The following is a 12,523-nucleotide window of genomic DNA, read 5'->3' on the forward strand; positions in this document are numbered from 1 at the left end:
TATCTGTCAGAATACAGTAATTCTCAATACATCAATTACAATTAACTGTAAACTTATAATGTACATTATATCAGTATTATAACATTTGAGATTTCGAGATAAAAGCTATTCTAATCTTGGGAGAGCAAAAGTTTAGACGCCCAAATTTTGGTGCACACGTGAGAGCTCCTGAAGGATCATGACAGTGACATCATCTCATCATCTATAAGTGTGTGAGATTGCTTCTCTTCCTGTAAAGCTCATCACAGCTTCCTGTTCAATCAGCGGTGAATCTTTCCAGCATCCTGTGTAACGATAAACCTGTTTAACAAACTCCGACAGCAACCTGGGGAGACCTGAACAAAGCCCTGAGGACCCCCCGCACCCCCCCATACACACACACACACACACACACACACACATAAACACACACATACAGTTTCGAGACACCAGATGCTAGATATCACATTAATTAAGCTTTCCTGTGTGTGTGCATGTGTGTGTGTGTGTGTGTGTGTGTGTGTGTGTGTGTGTGTGTACCACTGTCATTAACCTGTCCTGATGAAGATGGATGACAGTTGCAATGAACTCACACACACAAGGCAGCCGCTCCTCATTAATCTCAGAATGCCATAAACTGTTTCAGGAAGCTGCTTCGGCCTGATGTGCTGATGCAGAGACAGACTCACTGAACTGCATATGTGTGTGTGTGTGTGTTACGTAAGGAAGGAAACACTTTGTTGGTCTGCTTTTATAGACCAATACCTAAAGCTGATTCATTTTCTGTAACGGTTCTGCCATTTTTTTCATATAAATGTGTTAACATAGTTCAGTTTACTGCATAATGATGAGGTCGTGATTGAGATTATTTGCATGTGTGCTTGTGTATGTGTGTGTATGTGTATGTACAGTACCTTTGGATGTCTTGTACTGGACAGGCTCAGAGAGAGGTCCCACCCCCTTGGCGTTTTTGGCCTGGATGCGGAAATAATAGACGGTGTCGAGATTCAGATCCATGACCTGGTGAGTGAGTCTGTCTCCGGTGATCGACTCCATCACCCAGTCATCGATGGCTATGTTCTTATCCAAAGTGTAGTACACGATATAACCTGAGACAGAAAGAGAGAGAAAAAGAGAGAGAGAGAAAGAGGCAAAAAAATATATATAAATATATGCCTATACCACAATAGGATTGATTGCAAAATGATTTTTTTTTTAACTTATTATGCTCACTACATAGGCTGGAGCTGTAGTACCTACCTGGCGCACTATCCATATAAATGCCTGGACATTTGATCAGAACTCGCTCTTCACGTTTCATACATTAAAAAACCCGAAACCAGTCTAAAAACAATTGTCTGTATGTCTGTATGTCCGTATGTCTGTCCAGTTGAATTTTGTCACAGTGTCACGCAAAACTGGCTGGACAGAATTTATTAAAACTTTGCCAGTACTTCGGTATTTGCCTGAAGTTAAACTTGCACCGTTAATGAAATCATCAAATTTAGCCACACTATAAACCAGACGTTTTGATCGTAAATCGACCGCTGGACAGAATTTAATAAAACTTTGGGCAGTACAGTACTAAGATAATGGTTTAAAGTTTAACCTGCACCATAAGTCAAATCAAAATGTTTCGTTATAAACAGTTATGTGCCGGATTTAATAATCTACTTTTAAATAATTTGCTAATGCACTTCTTGCTCAACCTTACCAAAAACACCTGCACTAATAGACATTAATTGGAAAAGCCACATTCCTAATATTTAGCCACCGATCCCAATATAACGATGTCATACCAAAAACAAAACCTTGTGAAATTACAGTTTTAAAAAAATTAAGGGGTTCATCGTTGTCGAAGGCGGACGTGTCCATGGCCTTCAACCTGAAACAATATCAATAATATTATCACTGATCACATTAAAGCTGATCAGCTTATTTTTAGCCTTGACCCTTTTTACTATTTCTACAAACTCTTTTCCCATCAGCAGTGGGTACTTACACTAGTAGGTCTAATAAAAGGCCAATTGAGACTAAGCCACAGGAAATATGCCAGTTTTTGTCTCTCAGTCCCCGTACCTGAGCAGTTACAGAGGAATCTACTGTATTTTGACCATTCAAGCGTTAACAAACCATCTAACTTAAGCGAGAACCAATGAGAAACAGGTGCAGATAAGGACAGATGATCAGTTTACTGCTGATGCTGAATGCCAAGCGGTTGGAACAGGGTGGGGTGGGGTATTTTTTAGTTGCAAGCCTGTGTTTGGTGGGTTTTCACCCTTTAATAGCTTGGTGTCCATGTGGACATTTAAGGTCATGAGATCAGAGGTGGAAGCTAACATTTTTGACTTTGTTACTTGTACGTACTTAACTACATATTTCACATATCTTTACATTACTTGAGTAGCTTTATTAAAAGATCCTTTTTACTTTTACTCCACTACATCCTACAGCAGTACTTCTTTCTTTAATACATTTCTGCTAAACAGTGTTTCAGGTGTTTGAAATCAGAAGCAGAGCAGGGCGTGGGTTTAAATCCCACCCAATGCCCAAACCCCAGCCACTGGTTTTACACGCTTAAATGCTACTATTTATACTATTCTTTTTGCAAAAAAGCAAACAGCTCAGTTTTGCTTGATTGTTTTTTGCAGTGCTCTTTTATTTTTTTGAGGAAACTGGAGTAGCTGGAGGAAACCCACCAAGCACTAGAAGAACATGCAAACTTCACACACACAGACCCCGAAGCTGGGATCGAACCCGGAGCCTTGAGGTGTGACGCAACCGCTAAGCCATTGTCTTGCAATTAATAAATTCTTTGCATATTAACACTAGAAGCGCCGAGCAGCGGTCATTTGACTGCAAGAGGGTAAAAAAAACAAAAAACTTCACACTCGATCAAATTCCAGGACCCTCCTTTCATGACTTTTCCTAGTTCTGTGAGCTTAATCAACCTGTATGCTTACATTTTCAAAATCGCACTAGTAAAAGCCAGTATAAAGCTATTTTGCTCTTATTTACGTGAAATCGCTGACAGCTGCGCGCCGGTCATGCTGTTTCCTGCCTTTTCCAACCTGCGATTCTCATTTCTCTCAGCTGATGGCGCAAGGAATCACGCCATCTATGCGTCATTCAGTGTGTATATGTAACTATCTCAGGTTTCATTCCATATATGCATGGAATATACTTCTTATATATATATATATATATATATATATATATATATATATATATATATATATGCTTCCGTGAAATAGCGATATTTTATAAGGACATTTAAGGGACTTCGCTTTACTTAATTTTATAAAGTTTTAAGAAAATTTATTAGTTTGTTCATTCTGTTAAAAGCTTCCGTGAAATGGTCTCTAAAACTACACTAGAAGCGCCGCGCCAGTGTCACCTACTTATAACGCGGTTCAGCGGTCATTTGACCGCCTATTGTTTTGAATGGGAAGCTGCTGCTGACACACAATGATCGCTAGATGGCGCTTTCACCCAGCTGTAGCTGTAAATATACATTTAAATGCATTTTTTGGCACGTTTACTTTGATCTGATCTTTCTGAACTAAAATATTAACTAAAGATAAATGTTTTTAATCAGAATGTGTTTATAACATGTATATTTTTATATTGCTTGTTTAACATACTGTACATGTTTGCATACGGCATCTTGCGTGCACATCGCGTTTAAAGCTGTGCCCCCTCATGCTTGCATGTACGCGTAATTAAAAGCAAGTATATTTCCAGCAAAAATACGCAAGAAAAAAAGCAAATGTCACACTTCTTATCTGATGCGTGTTCTCACCTGTGATCTTGCCGTTAGCCTCGAGTGGCGGCTGCCAGCTGATGAGAATCGATCTGGGACGACCCTCTCGACCAATCACGGTTAAGTCCTTCGGGGCGGAGCTCGGTGCTAGGTAATGCCGAAAAAAACAAAAAAAACAAGTTTAGTTATGGTGTGCTAATTAATTCTGGCTTTCTCCAAAGCAACAACTGCGTTTTAAGTCTAGTGACTTGAAGGTTGTGAACTGAAGTCTGAGGACTGAGACAGTGTGAAGCTCCCGAAAAGAAAAAGAAAAAAAAAAAGGTTCACTTTCAGTTGTTTACTTGAAATGAGCATGTCTACTGAATTAATAAACGTCCACGGCCATAACTAAAACATGACGGAAAATGATTAGCGCTGTGAGGGGAAACAAATAAAATAAAATCTTGGCAATCCTACGACCTACGAAATAAAATATCCACCAGGCGTGAAGTAAAGCGTCGCCGCAGAAACACGGGCCAGATGAAATATTTTGGCCTGGAGGCGCCAAACCTTACACCTTCTCCACAAAACCTCAATTAGGCTTTTCAAATAAAATCACACAGGGAAAACACACACACACACACACACACACACACACACACACACTTACAGCTGGCAGAAATTTACACACACTCTTTTTGGAAGTGTTTTTTTTCTCTTACTCTCTTTCTGTGTGTGTGTGTGTTAGGAAACTGTGTAATTAGGCTTAAACAATAAAATGTGGCACAACACAGCACAGGAGCGTAACAATTCCAGGGTTTATTTAAAAAAAAAAAAAAAAAAAAGAAGAAGAACCAAAGCCAAGATCATTGCTTGTTTAAGCGACAGTGCATTCTGGGTAATGAGCGTGAAGAGAAAAAGGGAGTATGAAATCGTAGCTAAACTCTAAAGAAAGTTTTAAAGGGATGATGCAACGAACACACACATCCATGGTGGGAGATGAAACAGGGAGTCGTCTTGACGAGCCAGTGTGCTACTCGGAGTGTCCCTGATTAGGACACAATCGAATCTGGCGAGCGAGAATACGAGCGTCTGGCTTCCTTCATCATGTTTTTCCGCTCACGCCAACACACACCGTGTAATGTGTCTCGATAATGAACTGCGCGTCGACGTCTGTGTTATCACGCGGTGTACAGTGTAGTGTATCGGTGTGAAGGCGAGTGCAGTGTGTACCTGCTTCATACGTGGTGGCGTGTGCAGTCATACTCCACGTGCTCGACTTGCGGCCTTTCGTCACCATGACGGCAAACTCGTACATGGTGTTGGGCTTCAGACCTGTTACTGTGTGACTCAGACCTGTGGTGTCTGCAGACTGGATACACACACACACACACACACTTAAACTAACTGCAGAACTTACAATAGACTTGTCCAGTTATGTGAAAATCCATCCATCCATCTATCCATCCAACAAACCAATTACTTACCCATCTGACCATCCATCCATCCATCCATCCATTCATCCAACAAACCATTTACTTACCCATCTGACCATTCATCCATCCATCCATCCATCCATCTATCCATCCATCCAACAAACCAATTACTTACCCATCTGACCATCCATCCATCCATCCATCCATCCATCCATCTATCCATCCATCCAACAAACCAATTACTTACCCATCTGACCATCCATCCATCCATCCATCCATCTATCCATCCATCCCTCCATCCATCCATCCATCCAACAAACCATTTACTTACCCATCTGACATCCATCCATTCATTCATCCATCCATTTAACCCTTACACTTATCCTTTATCTATTTATCCAGGTTTTTGCTAATCTCTCCATTCACCTATTCATTAACCGATTCACTTATCCCTCTCTCCATCCATCCACCCATCCATCCATCCATCCATCCATCCATTTTAGTAAAGAATAACCCTTACATTTATCCATCTATCTATTCACCCAAATTTTTGTTCATCTTTCCATTTATCCATTTATTACCCAACTCACCGACCCATCTGACCATCCAGTGAATGCATATATCAATCCATCAAACCATCGCTTCATCGCTCCATCCATCCAACCATCCATTATCCCATTCCCCTACCTATCTGTCCATCCATTGAATGCATTCATCCATCCATCTCATCTAGTTGTTGAACTGTCTATCTATCAACCCAAATATTTAATAATTCAGTCATCAATATACAGTATATGTGCATCCAGCCACCCATTGTACTCTTTCTTCCCGTCGTCCAGTCGTTTATCTAAACATAGATGACAAATCATCTCTCCATCTATCCATATATCCATGCATGCATCCTGTGATCATTAATCCATTCATCTAGAAGTTTACCCATCCATCTATCATATCATCCATCATTCTATTCATCCCTCTCCCCAAACATGCGTCCATCCATACATCCACACACACTTTTATATATTTTATACTCAACTTTCCAACCATTCATGCATTTTTACAGTGTATCACTCCATCCATCCATCCATCCATCCATCCATCTTTTACCTTGTACTTGCTGCTGCTGGAGTGGCTGCCCCTCCACTTGACAGAGTAATAGCGTGTTTCGCTGCTCTTCTGGTTTTTGCTCATGGAGTTATCGGCCCAGCTCACCCTGACCGAGTCCGAGGAGAGAGCCACGGCCTGCACGCCTACAGGGGGGATCATGGGAGTGGACGTATCTGGGATGGGGGTGGGAAAATTATCAAACAGATGGAACAAATCATCGTCTGATGGGTCAACGGGATCTGTGATATCACACACACGTATTGAAAGGTAGGGGAGATTATGTGTTGTGCAAGCAAAGCAAAATAAGGAGCGTGCATGCAGCAACAGAATGACAATGAGCAAGAAGGGAGAAAAAAATACAAAGCAAAGAATGGAATGATAGAGGAAAAAAAAAGAGACAAACAGTCAGTGTGAAAAAGATTAGAGGACTGGAGGTAAACAGACTAAAGCAGCGACTACCAGTTAAAGCTAGAGGACACACCTAAGAGGGACAGAGAGAAGATAGTTAGTGTAGAAACATTTAACAGTACTTCGTCATCATCATCATCATCATCATCATGTTCTTCATTTTTGTTACTATTATCCATTTCATCATCATCATCATCATCATAATAATCCTTATTACTATAATTACTATCATTGCTATTATTTTTATCACATGACATCACTTTAATATATTGCCATCATCATCATCATCATGCTCTTCACTATCATTCAATCATTATGCAGATCATCATCATCATCATCATCATCATCTACAGGTTCTTCATTTTCATATCAATATCATCATCATTGTCATCATCATCATCATCATCATCATATACAGGTTCTTTTATTTATATCATTATCCTGATCATCATCATGAGCATGTGCTTCACCATCATTCATATCATTATTCACATATCATCATCATCATCATCATCATCATCATACAGGTTCTTCACTCTTATATCATCATCATCTACAGATTCTTCACTTTTATATCATCATCATCCACAAGTTCTTCACTTTCACACCATCATCATCATCTACAGGTTCTTCACTTTTTATATCAATATTATCATTATCATTATCATCATCATTATTATTATTATCATCATTACCTGCATATGCTTCACATTCATATCATTATTCACATCATCATCAGCAGCCACATCATCTTCATCATCAGTCACATCATCATCATCATCATCTACAGCTTCACTTTCTTATCATCATCATATTTTTCTTCTACAGGTTCTTCACTATCATTATCCAAATAATCATCATCGTCATGATGTTCTTCACTATTATTCATATTGTCCATTTCATCATCATCATCATCATCATCATCACCTAGCACCTTAAAGCCTTAACATTTCATGGAGTTCTGTTGAAGGAACCCATCAAGTATGTAATCATGCAATGTTGTACTTTTATAACTTTTTTAACACCAAAAACATTCCTTACTCCAAAAGCATCATATCACAGCATCACAAACTCGGCTAGAAATAAAGCTATGAATCAGCTACAGTAACACGCGTCTGTATACATTCACAAACTAGACATTTATTAAAAACAGTATATCTGACATGGTTTAAGGCAAAAACATTATTTGCATCATTATTTAACACAATCCGTCCCTCTTCCATCACCCCATCCACCCCCCCCCAACCGCAACCCTCACCTCCCGCGCGCATCTGTGACAGACATAAACATCTCCTCCTCTGCTCCTGTCCTCACAGACACAACATCTGACGGTAATAAATCCTAAAACTGGAAAAGTTACACTGAGGACTACGGCTTCAAAGGGTTTCCCCGGGCGAGGGATCAGACGCTGTGGCATCCGCATCTTTCCACACCACAAGCGCACTTATCACTGATCATCAGATTGATCAGGGCTCGTCAATAAAATCGATGTGTGTTCTGGGAAAAAAGGGATTGTGCTTTCTTTGGAATGAGCTCATGTTCAGGCAGGCAGAGAAACAACTGTGTGAGTGTGTGTGTGTGTGTGTTGGTTTAAAAACGGCCAAAGAAAAAAACCTTTATCTGTGTTTTCCCAGCCTGCACGAGGCGATATGAGTGTGTGGAAGTTGGAGATGGAAAACATGGAGGCAAATAAAAGAAATATGAGATCAATACAGTTGAATAAACACATCAGATCATGCATTCCTAACAGGACGGGAATAAAACTAGAACAGGAATTCATTTAAAAACTTTTAAAGATCAATTTTTTTTATTCATGCTAGCTGATAAACAGCTTGATTGAACACTTTTAGAGCTCCATCTGGACCCATCTAAACACTGCAGGGTGTTAATTCCACACACTTGGTGTTATGTCAACACTGGGGATTTTGTTGTGTACAACCTCCTCGCCTCTAGAAACAGGTAGGCTCGATATATCATACAGTAAAAAAATGTAAAATACATGCATAATGTAGACGTGTGTTTTTTTCAAGTCAGCCTACAGCACTGGTAAAAAAAAAAATTCCCCTTGACTGTGCACGGGACCTGATCGATACAAAACCTTTATGATGTCATTTCAGTGAAAGTTAACTAAATCATTAATGTGCTGGTTAGTTTTGCTGCAGGCTAGCAGACATTATCACGTCTGAAAGTGTGTGAAATGATCTCTCACTCATTGGGATGCAGCATGGATGGGGTGCCAATTCATCGCATTGCACACACACGACGGGCAATTTGGGAACGGCAATTAGAATAATCTGCATGTCTTTGGACTGTGGGAGGAAACCAGAGTATCCGGAGGAAACCCACCAAACACCGGGGAGAACATGCAAACTCCATGCACACAGTCCCTGAGCAGGAATCGAACCCGGACCCTGGAGATGCAGGGCGACGGTACTAACCACTAAGTACAGTATTATAACTGACCTACTGTATTTAATTACATGAGTGATTTTACACTTTTTTAGAGAGAGCACGGCTGCATCCCTCTTCTCACCTCTTCTTCTTTCCTCTTTTCTCCTAAACTGTCCATTGGTCCATTTGTTCTTTCTTGTCTAACATCTGGTACCTCAAATAAAAGGCCAGACTAAACCATTACATCTTGAAAGTGTGTATACTGGTTATATGTTATTATTTACTATCTCTATATAAACAGTGTTTTGTATTTTGATCCATCTACAGTATGTGCTACCCTCCAGGCGATGGATACTCCCCACATTTGAGATATACCCATCATTTCTGTGGAACTGAATGCCAGCTCAATGCCCGATTGTGATACACACACTACGGGCAATTTGAGAAACCTAAAAGTCTTTGGACCAAGCATGAAGAAAACAAGCAAACCCAACGCACACAGACCTGAGGTTGGACCCTGGAGATGCAAATCCTATACTGTACAGTGTCCCATGAACCTATTCATGTACTGTATAGTCCAGTATATTGTATATATTCACCTTATTAATAAACCGGTTTATTTGGTAGTATTTCGTAGTAGGTCAATTAATCAATGGATAAAGTTTGTACTGATCAGCCATAATGTTACTGAATAAAACATCACTCCAAGTGTTGTGCATCACCCAGGGATCGCACGTTCGATCCCTGGGTGATACTGTAACCTATGATAGTCACGGCTCTACAGCCAACCAGGGGCGTCTGTAAACCCACGCAAGCGGAAGGAGCGGATAGCGCTGTCCTCCAAGTGTGTTACTCCGCCCCCAACGGTGTGTGAGCGAGCAGTTCGGAAAAAAACGGTCAGTGACAACACGTGGTTCGGAGGAAACACGGGATAGTCTTCGGTCCTCCTGACTGAGGTGTAGTAGCTTAATGTGGGAGCCCCCTAGTGACACGGAGGAATTGGACATCACTAAAAATATGCACCATCCTTGATGAGAAGGGCAATAAATATTATATATAATATATGTGTGCATACATTTTTCCATGCGTAAACGGCCTAACTGTTGCCACGTTTAAAACGTGTTTAAAAAGTTGTTGAAAACGTGTTTAAAACAATAAGGACAGTTCCTTTCTCCGCTGCTCTAAATTAAACTCTTTTACCAACTAATCATGTAGCATTATTTAAATGTTTGTATTTTCAAGTTTACCGCTTTAATTGTTTTCTTCTGTTTTTAATTAATTAATCATGTTTTTTTTTGTAATAAAATTAATTATTTGAATTCTTTTAGTTCATTATTTTCTTTTCTCTTAAAAAACATATAAATGCATTATATACAGTAAAGCGCTTGGAATTGTACAGTATGGGACGTGCGTTATAAATAAACTACAGTTTACCTGCATAAATTTACCTACAGTAAATCTCTAGGTCTCTGTTAGGTAGACACATAAAAAAATGTAATTTGACAGGGATGTACAGTAACAAACACGATCAGAACACCACACAGCCACACCGTAACCATGGTCACACACGTACCCTTATTTTCAGTTCAGTAGTCACAATGTAAAGCCCCTGTATACTGTATACTGTATATGTTTGATTTACATGTAAAAAAAAACAGCTACGTTTTGTACGAGCTTCACTGGCACATTAGCAGTGGCAAAGCAAACCATGAAATAATCTTTGCGACTTTTTTTGTCTTTATTTTTCTTACTAATATCTCTGCTATAATAGAGGATCAGTTGTTTTTTGCCCATTGTTTGATTACATCATAAAGGCGGGAAAAAAGGTTTTCTATTTCTCAGGCTTTCTTTCATACTTTATGCAGCGGTATGTTTAAGAATCTGATCAAAACTATAAATACTAATCATAAATGGTGCTGATTATCTCTCTCCATGAGCATGATTATGTCTGTATGTGTATTAGTTTCACACTTATGGTACGTGCCATATACAGTACACTGCCTGGCCAAAATAAAAGGCAGCATTTTAGAAGAGTGAAATTTTCTAAGGAGATCTGAAGTTGCTGGAACTGGATTAAGAATCGTTCAACATTTTGTCAAAACCTGGAAGGATAGTGCTAAAAATGTGGCAATAAAATAAAGTCAGCTGACCACCTGAATGTACTGTATCACCAGGTTATCACATCTACAGTATGGAGTTTTTCTTCCTTGATGGAACGGCCATGTTTCATGTTTCCATGTTTTAGTCGTGTGTATTGTCCTCGCCGCATCTCTTACACTGATTTTGATTTGTTGTGTTTGCAAACGGAGAGCATTTAACGAACACCGGATAAGCCTCACAATAAGATCAAGCTAGTCTTCCTCGCCGCTTTCTTGCTTTCAGGATTCTCACATTGCCTGGCGCTGAACTGTCGTTTAGGCCGCTAAAGGAAGCGTCAAAATAAATCCCAAAGGAGCAGCGTGTAATTCATGTGATAGCTATAATACAGTAATACAATCCCATACATGATGCTGAGATCCTTGGGTCTGTTCCATGAAAGTAGCAAAACTGATTATGTGCTCAAGGGAGTTTTTTTATTTTTATTTTTTCTTTTAAATGATGTCGAAGCTCAAACAAAGCCAAAATTTGCTCAATTTTTGAGACGGACCTCCGAGACGACTTTTTTAGACCTACTTGGCAGGAATAAGAGAGAGAAAGAAACAGAGCAAAAAAATAAAAAGGAAGAACAAAGTTTCAAATCTCATATGGAGGTCTAGTGGGGCTCTAGCAGTGTGTGTTCTGAGCCATCCATACAGTACATTTGTTCATTTCTCTTCAAACAACCACACACACATAAATGATGACACTAGTGAGGAGGGAGTTGTTGTAGTAACATATTTCGACAAAAAAAAAATGTTTATCATTACTGCAGCTACATTTCGAATTTGTTAAGAAAATTAAATAATTGGATTTTTTTACAGTACATTCTCAAACTCTGGTAAAGAAAAGTGCTTTTACATCACACTGATGCAAACTAACCTGGAAATGTTAAAACATCAAACACATCCATCTTTAAAGTATTCTAGTAATCATTATTTTGTCTATTTATTTTATAGTAATCTATTTGTGCAATCGTGTACTGTACCTTTCCAATCCATCCATCCATCCATCCACCCACCCATCCATCCATCCACCCATCCATCCATCCACCCACCCATCCATCCATCCATCCATCCATCCATTTATCCATCCATCTGTGTCTAAAATTAATTAGAAGGTTTATGAATGATACTTAATAGATGATACTTTCTTATTAGGGTGGTACAGTGGTGTCGCCTTGCACCTCCAGAGTCTGGGTTCGATTCCCGGCCAGGTTTGATTCCCGTCTCTGTGTGTATGGAGTGTGCATGTTCTCCCTGTGCTTGGTGGGTTTCCTCTGGGTTTTTGCAGATTAGGCTAATTGTCGTTCCCAAATTGCCCA

The 12,523-nt window shown here is 39.6% G+C and overlaps 1 protein-coding gene across 2 annotated transcripts in view; it reads right to left on the bottom strand.

Annotated features, from left to right (window-relative positions):
- The window catches only part of dcc (DCC netrin 1 receptor), a 258,324-nt gene that overhangs the window by 34,982 nt on the left and 210,819 nt on the right, over positions 1–12,523 (bottom strand). The window contains exons 17-20 of one of the 2 annotated variants that reach the window (XM_053484759.1): positions 6,265–6,437; positions 4,955–5,093; positions 3,782–3,889; positions 894–1,088 (exon numbers count right to left, since the gene is read on the bottom strand). In XM_053484759.1, coding sequence (XP_053340734.1) covers positions 894–1,088; positions 3,782–3,889; positions 4,955–5,093; positions 6,265–6,437 — 615 coding nt within the window. Of the gene's footprint in view, positions 1–893; positions 1,089–3,781; positions 3,890–4,954; positions 5,094–6,264; positions 6,504–12,523 lie in introns of both variants that reach the window. The other variant, XM_053484758.1, reaches the window with a different exon arrangement.

Source organism: Clarias gariepinus, chromosome 24 (genome assembly GCF_024256425.1).
Source record: "Clarias gariepinus isolate MV-2021 ecotype Netherlands chromosome 24, CGAR_prim_01v2, whole genome shotgun sequence".
NCBI lineage: Eukaryota > Metazoa > Chordata > Actinopteri > Siluriformes > Clariidae > Clarias > Clarias gariepinus.